This window comes from Pholis gunnellus (assembly GCF_910591455.1).
Source record: "Pholis gunnellus genome assembly, chromosome: 23".
NCBI classification, from domain to species: Eukaryota; Metazoa; Chordata; class Actinopteri; order Perciformes; family Pholidae; genus Pholis; species Pholis gunnellus.
Genome location: NC_136550.1, coordinates 8,668,779 through 8,689,236, shown reverse-complemented (window position 1 = coordinate 8,689,236; position 20,458 = coordinate 8,668,779). Strand labels below are relative to the sequence as shown.

General features: G+C 41.9%; 1 protein-coding gene across 1 annotated transcript; it reads left to right on the top strand.

The window, feature by feature from the left end:
• Window positions 1-613: 613 nt before the first annotated feature.
• Window positions 614-19,116, top strand: synpo2a (synaptopodin 2a; the record flags this gene model as incomplete). The annotated part of the gene is made up of 6 exons (XM_079184617.1): window positions 614-721; window positions 6,932-7,083; window positions 8,162-8,952; window positions 10,643-14,420; window positions 15,246-15,255; window positions 17,483-19,116. 6 exons carry the CDS (start codon window positions 614-616, stop codon window positions 18,080-18,082), a joined length of 5,439 nt encoding a protein of 1,812 aa, XP_079040743.1. The 3' UTR covers window positions 18,083-19,116.
• Between the last annotated feature and the right edge of the window lie 1,342 nt (window positions 19,117-20,458).

The following is a 20,458-nucleotide window of genomic DNA, read 5'->3' as shown; positions in this document are numbered from 1 at the left end:
TGAAAATATACACTACATTTACAGACAAATTATATATTATTTTTTTTTAATTAAATGATAGGCAACACTCTATCTATACATTTTTATTGCAGACTTTGATAGTGCGAGTGGAGTGATGTTATTGAAACTGCAGATTATGGAGAAAATAAACAAACGAAGGATGAAAAAGGTGTGCTATCCTTTCTTCTACAATAGCCTGAAATATGATGAGATCTCACAATTGTGCATTAATACACAATAATAGTATCATGTTTGTATAATGGTCATTAAAGACAGTATGTGGTTTATTCTCTGGATTAATATGCATGTTAGGGTTGTTTTCTGCAGACGTTGACATGTATTGTTTTGAAAGTATCATGTAGCTGTTCTCCCATGTTTATTGGGATACCAATGCTCGAGTATGTTAACTCCAAAAGCCTTCTTTGACGAACCACCAGTTGCATGCAACGCCTGCAGGCGGGTACTTGCGCCGTGACGTTTCTTGAGCGGGCTGGACTCAGATGATGGGGATTATACAGCGGTGTGGTGGAGGTGGTTTTTGCAAAGTGCTGCTGGTCCGGCTGACAGCTCGATGATCGCGCTGTGGAGGTTTGGCTGAGGAGGTGTTCGCAGCATGGGCACCGGGGATTACATCTGCGTTACGCTGCGTGGTGGTGCACCCTGGGGGTTCTCCCTGAGGGAGGGAGAGGGGGACACCTACAGACCTTTCTTAGTCTCCCAGGTATCTATATCTTTCTCTCTGTCTCTGCCAATCTGTTAGATGATAAATGTATTATTAACACTGAGTGTTCATTTAATATAAAACAGTGCTATGCCGTATTTTTTGCTATCTGATAATTCTGGGCTCTCAAGATAATACAAATAGCCTAATGAAGATTTCATAGGATACATTATCCAGTTTGAATCACAAGTACCATATCTATGGCATCCGTTTTTATCGAGTTTTGTTGAGTAATGCAGTTGAATAAACTCTGGTGGGAGTGAGTTTATTCGGAGCAGTGCGTGTCGCTACATTTTTGAGCGCTTTGGCTGTGTTTTGGTGCGAGATTCCTCGGGAACCATATATGGTCAAGGCTAAGAGAGAGTGTGAAGTTGAGGGCAGTGTGATCTGTTATCACTCACAAAGACTTCAGCAAGAAAGCAAAGGCATTGTTCGGACGAGTAACCAACCTGAAGAGTGAAATGTGGTCGTTATGCTGGAATACCAATGCAAACAAACAAGAAAATAGAAGCAGCAAAAACTAAACTGATGTCACTTTAGAATAACATTCAAATAGAGAAGAGGGTAGGCAAATTGCAGGTTATGCTGTAACTGCTTTGGCTCCATACTATTTGTTTAGCCTGATAGTATGGTAATAAACCTTATAGGTAAAATAAGTAGACGATTTCATCTGCCCTGTGATGAAGCTACTTTTGTTATGATGCAGGCAGATAAACAGAAATTACACATTTTATGTCAGTAGAGATGGATAATTGTTCATTGCATTAGGCTATTATTTGCACAGAATGTGCGTGTCAATTATTCATACTTTTGCCCATCTGTCACAAGTGTTATGTCTTGCATTGTGCAACTGTTTATATCAATACATACTATAAAATACAATTCAGTTCTGACTAGTCAGCTGTGGTAACATGCATGATTCACACAACAGGATATTGCTGGTAGTCTTTTTGACACACATTGTTGATTTTGTATCTGCTTTTTGGGTGTATTCATTCATTTCATAAACTGTAGAACAGCTTATCCTCTGGACTACAGTATCTTCCATGCTATATTCATTCTACCGTAATGTCTTGCGTTTGCATAAATAAACTCCAAATAGATCAGGTAACATTCAGAAAGTTTTGTTGCACCTTGCTCAAATAGAAATGTCCGATTAATTAAGATGTAAAATAGAAATGTCTTATTAATGCAGACATATAGACAGATGTTTCAAGTTCGGTATTTTTCCAGTGACATTAATGTGCACTGAGAGAGGTAAAAGTGCCTTTTACTTTGAGGAGCTGCTGTGACTCTATATATGGTATAGCAGTGCATGTTTGCAAGTGCTCAAGCTGTACAGATCCCTATCAACTTGTCCTCCATGTGGTGAACATGTAAATGTTTTTCTTAAGCTGCATTCCTGCGACATCAAAGCTCCACCAGGAGAGTGCACTCTGAAATCATCAATAGATCACTCCAAAGACAGTTTGAAATCTGTTAAGTGTCTATCGAGGCCACAGTTCTGACGTTCATTTGTGACTTGTTATTTTGGCTTTTTGTATGAATATAAATATATTATTATTGCATTTGTAGCCAAGAAATAGTCCCTTCAATTGAGCAAGTGGATACACATCGACTGAAGCTTCAAATAAGCTCATAAACATCTGCTTAGTTGATTTTAAGAGACAGAAAAAATTGCTAATTATCATTGTTTCTTGCATTTAGTGAGTGGCTTATATCAGAATAAAAGCATTTATAAATGGTAATTGTTTTATGCTGCACTGTAGGTCTCTGTTGAAATAGCTTCCCCATGTTGTATGATAAACAAAAGGACATAAAGTCAATCACAAAGGTAGCATGCAGATGACTTCAACATCCAATCGTAATTCTTAAACAAATTCAGGTAGATTCACAGCAACCTTCCAAGCTTGTTCATTTTCATATCTGCACATATTTCACAAAGTCTTGTACACACAAAAATACAGCAGTGAATGTCTCTGTCCTTTTGCCCATATGGGAGAATGCCCCCTGCTTCTTATGTTTCAGTGTTAATTCTCTCTTGAAACCTTACTGTCTAATTTGAGACATAAATTAGGTGTTTAGAGTATTGTAGCCTCCAGTCTTGTGAATACACTGCATTTAAGTGTTGGCCTATTAAAGTGAAGTAGCTATAGGATGCTTATGCCTTGGCGTAGGGATCTGTTTTTTTTTTAATCCACCTCATCTGGAAGGCATAACTCTAAACCTCCAAACTCTTCTTGAGGGAAGAGGGACAGAAAGCCAAGTCTGTTAGTTAAAAGTCAAAAAAGCAAACATACCAGGATCATGACAAATACTCTTAGGCCAGAGGCTCTCCTGTGTCCGATAAAATGTGTGTGTGTGTGTGTTTTAAAGCTTCTGTTGAATGTAGTGGATACTGTGTTTCCTGAGAGAAAGTGATTGTTCAGTGTACTGACAGGCAGTACAGTGTAAGGGCACGGGGTATCCACTCCGTAAAGGTTCTGTCCATATAAGGGAGGCAGTATTTTTCTTCTTCTTTGGAGTCCTGGCCTGAGTACAAAGTGGATGAGGTCACTTTATTTTTAAAGCTACAGAAACTACACAATACCAGATTGTGTGATAGATGACAAACAAATACACTATCAAAAGTGAGAAAAACGGGAACAATTTATGATTGACTGGAAATAGTTTTGTCTCGTTTTGGATGTATTTGCAAACGTGAATAGGCTTATTTGTACAGATATACCAAAAAAAAATGGATTGCTTGAATCCTACCAACCCGAACAGGAGACATTTTGGTCTCCTAATTACTAAGGTATGCCATCCCGGTATGTGGAATGTCATCATGCATCAGATCAGTTTCAGGGCACTGAATGACAAAGCAAATGTAATCTTAATGCAAGTCTGAAACTTATCAGAGACTATACTAATATGAACTAATCCAAATGTTATCCATATTGCATTTAATTACACTCACATGTAGCTGGTAATACAAGTCCTCTTCCTCTGCCTGGGTTAACTTGCCCTTTACAGAGCAAACAGGGCTCTTGTTGACGATTTTTCAGTCCTAATAGTTCACCATAGGAACCTGATTAGGCTGCCAAGTAATCAGCAAAATGCCATTGCTTCATTCATCCAGTGCCGTTTTCCCAGAATAAACAAAGTGCTTCACGGCTCCTTCCATTAGGTTTTGGCATTGTGTTTTTCAGCAAAACATCTACACCCTGGTCCCGGGAGAAAGCATTGACCTCAGATGATAACTGTGCTAGTTTTTCCACTTTTCTATTTCACATCATCCAAACAAATTAAGACCAGTGCTCCAACTGCTAAATATTTTGATGATATAGTTGTGAGTTGCAGTGTTTCTGGCTCTGAATGCTCTTTTCTAGTGCCAGCCAAAGTGAGGTCAAGCTGGACTTCGATGTGACTCACCAACAGTCTTGTATTTTACCTTTGTGACAGAGCATTTTTTAGTCAACCCAACAAGGGTTTTGTGGTTTATTTATTTTCAGAAGCCATAAAGGAGGTGCAACAAAATAAGAAATTGCCAAATTTGATACACTGTTTTCTCTGGACAGTGACAGAAGTACCCGTTGCAAAATGTAGACGTATACACATTTAGTTTGATCCTGTTAAGTTTCATTAATAAATCATAATAACTTGTATATAATTGATAATGTGTTCATTGATCAATGTGTTTTACATTTATATATGTAGACTTCAAAATACATTTACTTCCCAAAACCAAAATGAAGAAACGTCTGGGCAAATGACAGTAAAGAATAAATAAAGAGAACTGCAACTCTTGTATAAACACTGTACTACAATATAATTCAGCAAGATGCAATGCAATTTATTTGCAATAAGTTGGAAATTGTTGGCAGGGGAAGTGAAAATTAGCTAGTATTTCTTTGTTCTACATATCACTAATGAGAATAACGTTTTTCTACATGTTCCTTGACAAATAAATGTAATAAACTAAAGCAAATGAACTAAACTCCCTAGCCCTCGACATGTTTCTCCTCGAAGACAAAAGAAGAATACACGAAAGAATAAAGACTCTAAATGTAATTATTGCTACCTGTAAGGCAGCTGGAAAATATTTCCCTTAAATGTAAAAAACATAATTGCTTAAAGCTGTGAAGGCCAGGAACCGCCGGGAGCTCTGTGGACACATTATGCAGTCCCGTATTTCCTGTGATTTTCTGTTCTGTTGAAGCCTATTAAATAGATCATTTGAAAATGGGCAACCCAGGATAACAAGGGCATATAATGTAGTTTAATTGTGGCCCAACATGATGTCAGTAGTAAATTCTGCTGATCAGGGCAATGGTATTTTTGGGAAGCACTTTATTTGAAGAATCTGGCCAACACCATTTATGTTCTCCTCTTCTGACACCTCCAGCAGTTGTTTGCTATCCTTTCCTTTTCCTGCAGCAAGACAGTGACAAGCAAGACAATAGACAGCGTTTCTATTTACAAGCAGCATGTGACAACCAAGAAGGACACACTCGGAGGTATTTGCCTCCTGTGAACATTGCCTGACTAACTGTTTATCTTTGTGATGCGTGGAGAGACAACGACAAATGTTTCCCCTCCTTTTTTGGCACACAAGTGGCCGCTGTGCACGGCCTTGCAGACAAACCATCCTTCCTGTAATGAGGTGATCCAATACACAGGCACACAGGCTGCCTTATAGGGTCTGCTTACACATTGTTAACTCTTAAAAACTCAGGCATGGAGTCAGAGGGGTTTCATCTGAAAGTTACCAGCTCTATAAATGTACTTATAAAATACTTTGTGTGCATAGCAAAGTAGAGCAGGAACTGCAGTCTTTCCCCATGCTTATGTTATGTTCACACAGAGATTATCTTCCTCCCCCAGTGAGAGATGTGTGTGTGTGTGTGTGTGTGCATTGCCATCTAGTGACAAGATTGTTTTACTGCAAGTATCTCAAGATGGACGCATGTCAATGGAGATAACAGTGAAGAACGACTGTTTGGCGTGTTGTTTTTTGTGTTCTGTCTATCTTTATGACTATAACATATGAAAAACAAGCAATGCATGAGGAAGTTGCATAGACTCTCTGTGGGTAGTGTTTATCATTTATGTGGATGCTGCTTGCCAGGTAGGTTTTCTGGGTAACCGCAACTTTGACACAAGAAACTTAGAAGATTTTTGTTTTTGTGTAGTGATAATGCAATGAAACATTTCAATTTGTGGTGAAGTGTTAGCAAAGGGACATTTGCATGATCAATGGGTAGAACATCATGGCCGTTTACTCGTGCTCAGTGTTAAAGGTTAACCTGTATTGACTCTGTAGTATTTGCCAAGTATCTTAACACATTTCCTGAAAGCATGTCCTCTAATTGCATAGTACTGAACAATTAATTTCTCGACCTAGCTGTATAAATGGTCTTTTCTGCGACAGTTATGGGGTATTGTTTCTTATTAAATCCTCTTTTTAATGAACCATTTTATAGGCCTCTGGAACCAATTACAGTCATGAGTTTGACTGTATAAAGCGGTGCCTTTAAATGTGTCTGTGCATAGCTGGCCTGCAGCAATTTTATGCAGATGCATGGTTAACATGCAAGGTAGAGCTGGCACTTTCTTTTTTTATCATTGATGTCTTTGATATCAGTGATTGTACATTGTAGTGTGAATTATGCACATATAGCTTGCCTCGACAGTGACTTGTTGATCACATACTTATTTTCCAAATGTTTTGAATTCATTTTCGCAAAAGGCCTCGCTTTCGTGTGCACTGTTGTCCTCTCACTTTCCAGGAAAAAATGAATTTGTGACACTGGCCTGGAGAGAAATTTCTGATTTCATTAAGACCTTAGTACTGACAACATTTCAAAGATGATGCATTGTTATTGCTATGTCACAGTTTGTGAGAGTGAGAGGGCAATTCTCACACCTGAGGCATCCCCACTTTCCAGCTGGTCTAGATCTTTATCTGAGGGAGCATTTGTGTTTGTGGGTGTCTCTAGCCAAGCCTATATCTTTAATATCAGTGACTTAGTCATACATTGTAGTGTGAATTGTGCAAATTGTTGCTTGACATTAACTTGTTGAGCGGAGGTTACTGTTACCTGATGTAGACGCTCTCACGCTGTTAGTTAAGATGATGTTTACCTATAATAATGGACACTGATTGATATGTGATATGTCTGTTTTTTCTAGTTTTTTGCCTTTTTACTAAGATGTTGTCTTCCACAGGTAGAAGCAGGGGGTCGTGCCTTCCTTGCCGGAGTGCGAGAAGGTGATGAGGTGGTGTCACTCAACGGAGAGCCATGCGCTGATCTCACCTTATTACGAGCCTTTGCACTCATCGACACGTCGATCGACTGTCTGCAGCTTCTTGTCAAAAGGTAGGGCCACATGTGAGATTAATGACAGTGAAGTGGTACTCTGTACGTCTAGCATCTGTGTATCATGAGCCATGCAGTAATGTAGGTTCTTGGCATTCGCCACAGCAGTGCAAAGCTAATTATTGCACCACTGTATTACCATTTAGATGGCATGTTGTTTTATGACCTGTGCCCTTTTGCATTGCTCAGTGAACCGACGACTGTGTATTATGTGCATTCGTGTCTGTGTGTGAATTAGCGAGTTAATGCGTGTCAGTCATGATGACCTTCAAACCGGCTTGGCCAAGGCGCTACAGATTTGTGTGAGTGATTGACATGCAGCTGCTCGGCCATTACTCAGTGGGTATTGCCATTGTGTTTATCAGGCTGACATGTCCTCAACTATTGCTATATATGCCTTAATGTGCCCACATTTAAACTGCAGAGGGCCGTTTATATAGCAGGACTATAAGCACAGTGCAGGATCGCTTCTCCGACTTCGTGACCATAGAATCTGAATGACCTCAACTTGTAGCTATCAAAATGTATTATGAAATGTCAGAGAAAATGAGTACTCACTGAGGTCTAATCAACTTAAATTTAATAATTGCAGTCAGAGGTAATGACATTCTGTTATGCTATTCCTTGCTGCCCTTGAAAGTGGAAATTAGACCGAGCGATGTTGAAACGTGATTACTTTCCTCTTCAGTGAGCTGACCCTTTCATTTAACTTGCTGCATGAAGATTAAATCTACTTGATTACTTTGACAACTTCAGCAGTGGGAGACGGGTTTACTTCCTCGACCATCCTCAGTGTTGATGTATTTCTTATGGTATTGTAAATGTGTGGACACCACACCTTTTTATAAAAAGGAAAAATAGAAAAAGAATGGATACAAAAATCAGATGGTTTAAAGGCAGCACAGAGACTTTGTATTATTCTAAAAGTCACTTATCTTTAAATGCAGTTGTTGGAAAGGCCAATGCCTTGTTAGAATAACTTATAATATAAGAGGTGACCTTTTGATCAACGATGGTTACTGAACAAAGAAATGTTGCCCCACTTACTCATTCCTCGTTCTCCCCTTTCCTCTGAAAGATACTGCACCATCCTCCCAGAAGAATCTGAAACAGAAGAGACATACTGTGGTGGGAGAGACTCCTCTGGTGAGGCTTTAAAGAGCACCACCCTCCACATCTTTACCCCAAAGCACAGGTCCCAAAGCCCAAGGGAACTCTACATTTCTGAGTCTCAGGATGAGGCCTACTATGGGTTGGGCGGCGACACAGAGTTTCACAAGGGACCCCAGCTGCTTTACACCCAGCTACATGTTCCATCATCTGGTAATGGGAGAGACCGGGATCATGACTTTCAGGAAAATGATGGAGAAGGACGGCAGTGCTTCTCCCCTGGGAACATGGTTGAGCTCCAGGTGTCCATGTCCGAGCAAACCTTGGACGATGTGGGCTACACCTCTCTTGGGAGTGCTCATGGGATAGACGGAGAGCTCTCAAACAAAGAGGCTGTTGACATGATCCACACCACCACTGTGTCACACTCTGTACCGTGTTCTGTCAGACAGCCACTCGGCCAGCATGGAGTGGTGCTCAGCTCTCCTTCGATGCTGGGGCAGGTGGAGGTCATTTTGCAGCAGCCAGCAGCATCAGGAGCAGGGAGGGGCCTCCTGAGTGTGGGTGGCCCCACGGTCAGTGGAAGTGTTGGATCCCAAAGTGAAGGAGAAGAAGGGGGAGGGCACTGTGAGGGAGTTCCTGGATCTTTCACTGTCTCTTTTGAAATTGCCTCAGAAGAGGCGACACCAGCTGAAGAGCATGACTCTGATTCTGAGGGGGATCAAGACAAACCCAACAAGCATCGGGCAAAACACTCCAGTAAGTACCTATGTACTATTTCCATGGATAATACTCTCTGGTGTGCATTCTTTCTTTGAGTGTGCGTAATAATGACCTATTCCTTAAGGGGGATCTGCATGCTAATAGGTCAACAGTAAATTGCATTTGTCAACAACATGTGTGCATTCCAAAGCCTGATGTCCAGTGTGTGTGCTCCTTAAAATAGTGTGCGTCTTTCACTGCAGTTGGAGGAGGGTGCTCATTCCTTCAAATGGAAGCGCATACTTCCGGGTCAAGCCTGAACTGCAACAGAATCAAAGGGACAGTACCGAGGCACAGCCAAGAAAGAATAGTTTACAAAAGCTAGATTAAAGAATCAAACGAAAAAAAGTTGAATTGATCACATGTAAGAAGCTACTCAAATCTATAAAACCGTTGAACTATCCATTCGAAGAGGCTTGATGATGATACTGAGGCGCTCCTCTGAGCTGTGTAAAAGACATAAATATAACACCAGCACGCTGATGATGCCTGCAGAAGTGGCCCTTTGACAGACACCAGCATGTGCTCCCCTAGCCCGTTACCTGATCCTTTCAAACTGGGTGCTTTAACTGAGCTAAAAAAGTGAGTCCGTTGCTCACTCCCGCTGGCTCCTCCACCTTCAGGTTTGTCTTGCAGGAATATGAAAAAGAAAGCAAACGTATTATTTTATTTCTGCCTTGCATTGTTGGATGGTTTGAGAGTGGCTTTGTCGTGTGATTTCTGTTATTGTATTGGCCTAACTGTCAGCAAATGTGACAGATTTAAGAAGAACAGAAGGATATAGTGGACAGCTTGTGAACTTACAGATAAGGACTGGTAAAGACACTCTGGTCCTGGTCAATTTATTGCATGCAGGTTTTCCTTTAGTCTTTCTCAGGTTCTATTCTTGGCTTCTTTTTGAAGAACAACTGTTTTAATGTAGTTTGTCTGTGGACAAATGAGGTTGTTAGACATGCGACAGAGGATTTAATTATTGCTTCGTGGATTGATGTTTTATATTCAGCTGAATGAGAAAATTGGGAAAATACATAGTTATAGGTGGATAAATATGTGTGAACTAAGAATGTGATGTAATCAGTCAATAGCTCAGCTCATAGCATATTTGTTGTGTGTTTGGATCAGTTCAACCACAGTGCATATAGTATAAATCGTTTATTAGTCTATAGTCTTTTCATGTGAACATTGGATGTATTTTTAAAACGTATTGTGGATTTCTTTTTTTATTTACAGAAGGTTGATATCAGTATAATGTTATATGCCGAAGTTAATTGCTGGTGCCTTGCTTAACTTGTTTCGAAACTTAATTTGTCATCTGTCAACCTGTTATTTGTGCAAGGTCTATTTTTACTCTGCAGATGAGTGATAAACCAAAATAGGGTGTACACTGTACATGATGAAATTTACTTACTGACATTCAGGATGGGCTTATTTTGAATTTAAATAAATTTCGTCATCTTCAATTACATGATTAATGGAGAAACAGTGTGTAAGGACTGCCTTGAAGTTGTTATTGTTATCAAAGTGCTGGAAAAACATTTCTAATGGAGACATAGAAAAGCAAGCAGATAAAATGATTTGTGTTGATCCTAATGCCACTGTATTTTATGTATTCCTATAACATACACTTATTTGGATTCCCCGATGTAGGACCATTTAATCTAAACACTGAACTCTCTTCTCTACACAGGGCTCAGGCGCAGCGAGAGTCTGTCTGAGAAGCAGTTGAAAGAGGCCAAGTCCAAATGTAAACGCATTGCTCTCCTTCTAACGGCTGCTCTGCCCAACCCCAACAACAAGGGGGTGTTGATGTTCAAGAAACATCGGCAGAGGGCCAAGAAATACACACTTGTGAGCTACGGCACAGGAGAAGACGAACCAGAGTACAGCGACGAAGACGACGAGGAAAACGAAGAAGAGAAACAAGAAACCCATGCTGTTGAATTTACCCTTGTGGCTCCAAACGGTTCTGAAATAGACAAGAATTTCCTCACTAATGCCCGTAGTAGTAAAGGTGTGCTAACTATCAATTGGGACAAGGGTCTTCTTGAGCTTGAAAGGAACCTGAACAACCAGGCTGAGATGGAATGTTTGCCTGAAACCATGGGCAAGGGTGCCGTAATGTTTGCCCAACGGCGTCTAAGGATGGATGAGATTGCCGCTGAACATGACGAGCTTAGGCGTCAGGGGATTCCCGTGGAAGGAGTGTCGGTGGTTGAAAAGAAGACAGAAGAGCACTCCTACATTCAATCCACAACAGAGGGCCATGCTTATATGGATGTAAATATACACCAACAAAGCCAAAACCAACAACAGTCCCAGCAATATCAGGAACAGCAGTACTATGAGCAACAACAGAACTACCAACAACAACAACAACAACAACAGTATCAGCAGCAACAGTATGAACAGCAGCATTATCAACAACAGCAAATGTATCAGCAGCAGCAAGAATATCACCAAGCGCAACAGCAAATGCAGCAGTATTCTACAAACATCAATGGCACAGTCCAACATCAAACCAGTGAAATGCAGAGTACTTTCAGCAATCGTACTGCAAAGCCATTTTCAGTAGAAACCATGCCGGCTACTTCTTATTCTCCCACAATGAGTGGGATCAATCAAGATTTTGTGGGCCAAGGAGAGCAGATAGCTTCCCGGGATGAGCGCATTTCTACCCCTGCAAGTCGGACTGGTCTTTTGTCGGACTCAAGGAAAAGAAATGCTGGCAAGCCTATGTTCACATTTAAGGAAGCGCCAAAAGTATCGCCAAACCCAGCACTGCTAAACCTCCTCAACAGAAAGGATAAGAAGTTGGGATTTGAGTCAGGACCTGAGGAAGACTACCTTAGCCTTGGGGCTGAGGCTTGTAATTTCTTGCAGTCTCAAGGAATCAAACAAAAGGCACCTCCACCAGTAGCTCCAAAGCCGGTGATCAACCCCAACTCTCCTCCGTGGTCAGAACAGATAGAAGTGACCAACCAGGACATGCCTCAACAAGCTGAAAATAGTGTATCCACACCTGCTGTAGCCCCCACCACAGAGACTACCCCTGCTCCAGAACTAGAGCCAACCCCAGCACCTGCCCCTGAGCCCTCTCCCCCTCCTGCCCCCCAGGAGACTCCTGCCAGCACCACCACAGAGGAACAGCACACATGGACTCCCATGGAGCCTGAATCTCAACCACAGCCTCTGCAAGTGACAGCTCAGGAGGAAAATAGTCCTATCAATTCTACCGTGCAGCCTGAGCCTGCTCCTGTTCCTAGCTGGGCTCCAGCACCAACCCAAGAACAATATCAGCCATCTACCAGTTCTTGGCATCCAGCTCAAGTGCAGTCCCAGGAACCACCTCATAGTCAGTCCCAGGAACCACCTCATAGTCAGTCCCCACCACAGCCACCTTGGATGACACGACAACCTTCTCAGACCCAAGCACAGCTTCAACCCCCCACAAATACTTGGACGCCTCAAATTCAGCCATCCTGGACTCAGCCTCAAGGGCAAGAACAGGCCCAGACCCAAGCTCAGCCATGCTGGACTCAAGAGCAACCACAGTCTCATCCACAGGTTCAGCCACCCTGGGCACACTCACATGAGCAGCCAAATCTGCAGCAATTGCAACCAACCTGGGGTCAACCTCAAGAACCAATGCAGCAGCAGCCCCAGACCCCATGGGCACAGCCATCACAAACAGACTCTCAGCATCAACCACCATGGGTGCAACAACCTCAGCAGAAATCCCAAGCACCACCTCCTTGGGCTCAACAGGTTCAGCCAGAATCCCAGCCACAGCCGCCATGGGTTCAGCCACCACAGCATCAGGCTCCACAACAAGCATGGTCACAGGCCCAAGCGCCAGGTCAGCCCCAAACACCGTGGGTCCCAGCTCAGCCTCAACAGCAACCTTTAATTAATGCATGGCCTCCATCACAAACTCAAGCCCAAGTTCAGCCACCTTGGAGCCAAGCAGCCCAAGCACAACCCCCAGCGCAGCCTCAAGCCATTTTGAATCCATGGCCGCCAGTACCTGCCCAGGCTCAGTCCCCTCCATCATGGGCCCAGCACCCTTCAGAACCTGGTCAGCACCCCATGAATTCTTGGGCCCCAGATCAAAATCAGGCCCAACCTCAACCACCTTGGGCTCAACCAGTTCCTCCCCAGCCCACACCACAACCAAACTGGCAACAATCCACTTCAAAGACTCCACCACAGCCACCAATAAATACATGGCCTCCACCTCCGACACAACCTCAGGCACCTGTTAATGCTTGGGCACCACAACCACAGCAAACGCCTGTGAATGTTTCCTCGTCAATGGTGAACACTCTCCAAACGTCTCCAAAACCTTGGCATCCACAACAAAATGCCCCACACAATCGTAACCCTCCGCCTCCGCCACAGCGAATGCACTCTTTAACCATTGGTCAACGAGCTTCATCATCTATCAACCCAATGGCCAGTGTCTTCAACCCATCATCCCAAGGTTCAGCTTTTGGGATGCCAGCCGTCAAAGGGAAAGGAGCCGATATGTTCGCCAAGAGGCTGTCTCGTATGGAGAAATATGTTGTGGACTCTGAGACTGTACAAGCAAACAAGGCTGGCCGGCCGACATCGCCAGTTGCTTCCTTACCGAATGAGTGGAAATATACACCCAACGTACGTGCTCCTCCTTCACGGGGATATAATCCTATTCTGTCCCCTTCTTACCCCCTAGCAGCAATAAAGCAGCCCCCTCCAGGTAGCCCTTCAACCAAAGCCAATAAAAAAGGCAAAGAGAAACAGAAGCTTAAACCTAAACTCAATGTTATCGATGTTATGAAGCATCAACCCTATCAACTCAATTCCTCACTCTTTACCTATGGCCCAGCAGCAGAGGCTGCCAAGCCCCCTGAACCTAAGCCAGACTGTTCACCTCCTAATCCACCTGTTGAAAACCAACCAATTGGATATGAGCAAATGGCCCTCACCCAGCCAGCTGGATCATTAAATGCCCCATACCCCCAGCCAGCTGGACCATTAAATGCCCCATACCCCCAGCAAGCCTATGAGATGCCAATGCAGCCCACGATGCATGATGGCCACTATCAGCAAAACCCAGCTAATGTTTATCCTCCCTCCAATCCTTATCAGCAGCCCCCTGGTGGTCCATACCAGCAAGCATATAATCAACAAACGTATCAGCAATCTGCCCCACCTGCTTATCATCCCCAAGCTCCTCAATCTCCAAACCCTAGCTACCAACAGGCACCGCAGGCCCTTTACCAACCAGCCAATAGCCCTCCCTACTTGACACCTCCCTCAGTACCTTACCAGCCACAGACTCCCAGTTGCTATGTTGCTCCTAGTTTTCCTGTAGCTGCAAGGCCTGAATCTGTAGCAGGTGGCAACACCGGAGCTACTCCTAAACCCAAGTTCACAGCTAAAAAGAGCTCCGCTCAGGTCTGGAAACCTGCCGCAGTTGATAAAGAGTGATTCTGGTAGAATCATGATATGCTAGAGTCAAAGGGTTGGTGCTCTTGCAATCCACTTGCAAGTGGACTATTTTGAGCATATAAACTTGCTTTTGCAAGGCCTATATTTACATCCACCTGCTCTTGTTATTGTCATAGGACAGAGCTTGATGGTGTTCACGGTTTGAAGAACTAATACAAATGGCATTGCAAACAAATAAGAACATAACTATAAGAGTGGGATGTGAGCATATCTTACGAGATACAAAAGAGCTAAAATTAACTTTACATGTTTATATAAAGCATGTACATTTCAACATGTTTATCTGAAATTATGCATATGGATACTTAATTCAAATGAATGTACTATTATGTTGGGAGAAAAAAGCTAAAGTCGTGGCAATGTAAGAATGTAGGGGGGCAATATGCTCAGTAAGAATTGAAAGAAGGGTGTGAGAGAAAAAAGAAATCAGAAGTGAACGGTATCAGACAGGAATTAGATTTTTGAAAAGAAGAAAATGCTTACTGTTTCCAATCTTATTTGATAAACAAACAAATAAACAGACAAAACAACTTAACTATAATCAAGTTGGATAACATAATTAACATATCAATAAGAAGTAATGGAGAAGGGTCGGTCTTTGGGGTTTAAAGATACCAACATGAAGGCAACATTTTCAATGTCAGTGATGTCAGAGTACAGATTATGTAACAACTCACTTAAGTGAAGGCTGGAGAATACTGCACTACTAATGACAAAAAGTGACAACTTGCTTAAACTTCAAAAGTCAAATGAGTAAAGGATTTATTCGTCAGTGGCTCTCCCCAGTGTCTTGTCCGTAGCACCTACCGAGTGGGTTAGTTTTATTTCAAGCCTTTTACCAGCTGTTGCGTCATGTTAGGTACTATATTTAAACTGCCTTATAAGAGGGAGTGCTGAGGTCCAGGGATAGTAGGCTTGAATTTCAGCTTAAGCCAGTAAGAGCTACTCGGGCCCTGATTGTATTTTCCCTGATAACAGAGAAAGATATAGTATTGGACACTCCCCTTCATATGGCTTCACTCTTCCATACATCTTCTCCCGCTATTGTATTGTATAAATAGATGATAAATGATACACAAAAAAAGAATTATTAAAAGAGTATCCAGCCCAGTAATGTTCACAAATATATTGCTGATACAGGGCTGCTTTTGTTCTTTATGTTCTTTTCCTTTTCCTTTGTGTGTTTCTCTTCATAGTGCTCTTTCTGTATGATTTCCTGCACTGCCATTAAAATGTATGTTATCCTTGTTTGAATTTCCTTTCTTTTATCCTTTTAGCATGCTCTTTGGGTTAATTTCTATTCTTTTTTCTTTTCATCTTGCTGAATTTCACGACTTCTCAATTTTTATCATGAATACTGAATTATTCCATATTTTCAACAAAAAAAAGAGCTATAAATCAGTCAGTTTATACTCAAGTACCTACCATTATGTTCGACTAACTCTTATATAATACCTACTATCTTTTTGCAAAGGTTGTGGATAAAAATCTGTTTTCTATATCAATATCAACGAGCTTGTTAACATAAGCCAGAAACACCTCGTTATCCAAATCACCTACTTTTATAGCAGTTGAGGCGAATGCCTGAAAAGCAGATTCCTGCAGAATGACTAACTGATGATGCATTCATGAAGGATATTATTAGACTGGTGACTTCAAGCAATACAGACGACCTCATTGGACAATTCTGGAGGACAAGTGAGTGGGCCACTGCTGAGTTGAGTCATGCATTTTTAGAAAGGGCAGTTATTTGTTAAGTGGAAGTTTTAATATCTGTCCTTGGTTGGCAGATTTTTGCAGCTATATCTGGAGAAATTTGATTCCTATTTTACCCCCAGCTTTTCTGGTCTTTATGTCAGCTGTACTTGTTTCCAGTGCACCCGAAAGACATAAATCTGCTTATGCAATACAATTTAAATAAAATAGAGACAAAAGAATTACTCTCGGTTCAGAGACCACAGAATAATGGTTTAGTTACATGTTAAATGTATGTTGATACTACTAAACTTTGGTATCTCATGCTTATTATCTAATTTTTATTTAAAGAAATGCAGGACAGATTTTAAACACACCTTCTACTCTTAAATGTGCTATCTAATAGACTTGGGACCCCAAATACAACCAGTCCTTTCTGAGATATGTTCAAATCTGCATAGTGATAGAAATAGACAATTGAATTAAGACATACTGTATGTTTAATTCATCAATTTTCTTCAGTAGAACAAAAACATATCCGTAGATCATCATCTAATCTGCTCGTCCCTTCCTGTGTCAGCTCTAATCCAGGAAAACACTGCCAGAGGCATTTTAGGCCTACCAGATACCTGAGTCAGCAGATCATTTTTTCACCCTTTACTCATTCAGCTACAATTCTCTTTCTTCATGACGTCTGCTCTGTTCTTTCACTTTTTGCAATCTCTTGCTCTCGGCTGATCTTACACATCTTCCGCCAGATGATGGCAGCACTGCCTTTTCTGCATGTCTGCCATATCCAAAAGAATGTATTGTCAGAGACCATAAAGGGTACAGAGGTGCTTTGTCACTCCACTGTCTAGGCATCCTAATGGATATTTTAGTCTTAGTTTAGTAGTTTACGAATCTAATTGTCATACTTTCAAGTGTTGCTGTACAGCAGAGTAGATCTAATAAAAACAAGGTGAATGCAGCTTATTCTGGAAAGCCCATGCACTCCCATAATCCAGTTGTTCTGAGAAACAAGAGGGCATTCCACTATGTTTGGACAAATGCTAAAGCACTGGGTTGAGGAGGCTACAAAAAGTCCACAAAAAGTCAACAATAATACGTTTGCTAGAGTTTGTAACAGTTCATTCATTTTGCTGGCTATTTCAGATCTTTACATTGTTTTACAAATTTATACTAAGAATAAAACGGAGAATAAAATGAAACATGAAATTCAAAATTAGAGTATTACAGCACCTAAAAGACATGTGTTGTCAAAGAGCTACTCTATTTTCCTGTGTTTTCCAAGTTGTGTGAATTTTTACTACAATAAACATGTCTGGATCTTTCTTTACAGCTACTTGGTAGGAGCTACTCCCTTTCCCCACCAGTCAGAGTACCATCCATGGGCCAGAACACAGCTTCTGCTTCTCCTTCTCCCAAGCCTCCGGCTCGGGCCTCCACAACTCCCCCAGCAAGACAGGCATCCTGGCTACAGGAAGGCCGCAAACCACTTATGCCCTGGGAGGCCGCCTCCCGCCATCCCCTGGGCCTGGTGGATGAAGCCTTTGCTTTCCAGAACCTCCAGCAAAGCCTCGCCACAAATGTCCGCTTGGCAGCCCAGCGCAAAATGTTGCCTGAGCCGCCAGCGGAGTGGAAGGCCAGGGTGTCTTACGAAGCCCAGCCGAAAACAGGCGGCCAGACTTGGAGCCAGAGCCGAAGCGGCAGTGAGAGTCGAGCTCCGCTACCATCATTTGGGTCCCTAACAAGGAGCACTGTCTCCGCCCCTGCCCGTCATGCTGATTACAGGTCTCTGCCCAGACAGTGGCAGCCTCAGAGGTCAGTTACACGGGCAAACATGGGGCCCCCAGTGTCCTCCTCAGAGTTTGAGAGGCCCTTGGGAAAACCAACTTACAAGTCCGTGTACACCAGCAACACTTGGAGTTGGAGGCGATAGAATACGACTCAACCTGTGTGACTTTTCAGTAGAAGAAAACTCCCAAGTTTCACTGATTCCATAATACATTTAAGTACATTTCCTTTTTTAACTCGTATATATTATAACAAGCAATAATATGGTAAGTGAGGAGAGTGAGCAAGAAAGATTGCTAGATTTCTTGTGGTTCTGATAATATTGTTTCTTTTAGGTCTTTAAGCTTTTTGCCCGGTAAATATCTAGTATAAACTCTTTTAGATCCAATCTAATGAATGCCATAATGAAATGTGTAAAGGGATGATTGCTCTCACAACATATGGAGACTGAAAAATAATTTCTCGAATATTCGACTGACAACTTTGTAGTTTGGTAAGTACACTGAAGGGGGGCCTGAAAGATGAGGCAATGAGTATGTTTGCTTAGAATGAGTGTGAATAGACATGTTTAGTGCCAGAAAGTGGAGCAAATTCAGTGAAAAAAAAATAAGTGTTGACTGTTCAGTTAAGCTTTCAGAATATAGGACAGAGGTTTATTACAGTGTCTTGAGAAAAGAGATTTGTGAGGATGCAAAAAGGGAGAGAGAAACAGTGACCCCCAGTTGTTTTGAGCTTGTGGATTTGTCATTCTCTTGGTTTCATTTTCTGCCGTGGATGTATGTATTTAGCATGCAGTGATTGCGCACTTTCTTTTGCTGGCTTTGATTGATTTTCAATCAAACAAATGACTACATTTGCAGTGTTTCCAGGTCAGCAAATATTTTCAGTGTCACGAAATCCAATTAATGATGCATTAGACAAGAGGCTTAAAAGGTTGCTGCTATAACTCAGCATGTTGTGTAAGCTCTAATAAGTTAGATTAATATACTTATTTACCCGGTGCGTTTTAATCAGTGCATAAGCATTTCACCACTAACTATGGGAGATGAGAAGCTGACTTTATTTTCTTTCGGGCACCTGAAATGAATTGGCCCATTCCAGTAATAGCTGGGTGTGAAATTTGAATTGAGGAATGTTGATTAGTTCTAATCATGACTACAATAAAACATTGTTCTTGTTGATGGTAGGTTTACTGGGACTGGGAGAATTGCTTGTGGTATGTAATGAGTTTGGGGCTTGCGTTTGTTTTGGGCTTTCACTATAGAAAGCTAGGTTAGTGTTTCCACAGAGTACATAATGTCCTAATGTAATGCTCACCGAGCAATCTCATGAACATGAATAAGATTCATCACACGGCATTGTGTTGGGCCTCAACTGACTCACTGAGCATCCTGACATGTAGTGTATCTGTGATGGTTACACTGCATTGCTTCCATTCAGACAACTCTTATTATGGTCGTAATGCAATACCGGTAATCAATTTCTGCCTCAAACTATTTCAGATATGGATTCACATCAAGCCTGTTATAAAATAAACACAACCAAATAGCACTATTTCACAAATTGCACTGTGTGTTTGTGCTCTTTGCTCTCTATTCCAAGCATGAAATACTTGGCTCCGGGCCATTTGTTGCTTGCTGGACCGTCCCATGAAGCTTTTTGTATGATGTGTTGTCTTGAATAGTCACTCGCTCCGTATCCGGCGGAGGGGGGGGGGGGGGGGTAGGGAGGGGTTGGTGGGGACTTGTTCCCATGGTGACCACCAGTTACATAATAACAGTGGGTACCTACTGTAGCCGAAGCATTAGAGAACGAGAGATAAGGACGCAGAGCGAGATGACGAACAGAAATTGTTTCCCGACCAATTTAGAGTTAGAAAACATTGTGTGTGTGTGGGATTCAAATGTCATTAAAAGGGTAAAGCGCAATGCACATAGCTTTGAAATATTTCATTTTGTGTATGGGGTTGCTGGACTAGTTTTCTTCATGCCGGGCATTGCAGTATGCCAGTGCTGCTTTTAACATCCAACCTTATGCTTTACTTCCCCGCGGTGTGCTGTAAACTCAACCTGCCGTCCTTTATTTGTCTCTGTTATCAAGTTAAGAATTATATTGGAGGTAAATTAAATTAAGCAAGGTCAATTAAAACATAGTGAGTGGATTATAAAGTGAGTGCACCCTATTAGGCCTTGCTCCTATATCACATGATGGTATTTAAAACAAATAGTATCTGATTGGCCGGTAGGCCCTGAAGGGGTTGTGTCCCCACGCTATATGTCACTAAATATAATTACTGTTAGCTGCGCACTACAATCCTGGAGCGCTGACGAAGACGACTGCTGCTGAAACAACTTTATTTTTATGTTTTAAAGCTTTGTCAGTAGTTTCTAAGAGTGTTTTCAACCCGTAGGTGCTTTTTAATTCATTTATATGTGCAAAGTTGCGCCATTGCAACAGATTATTGCTCTTTATATGGGCAGTTTACTCCAATGCTTACATTTTATTGACCTTTATTATGCCA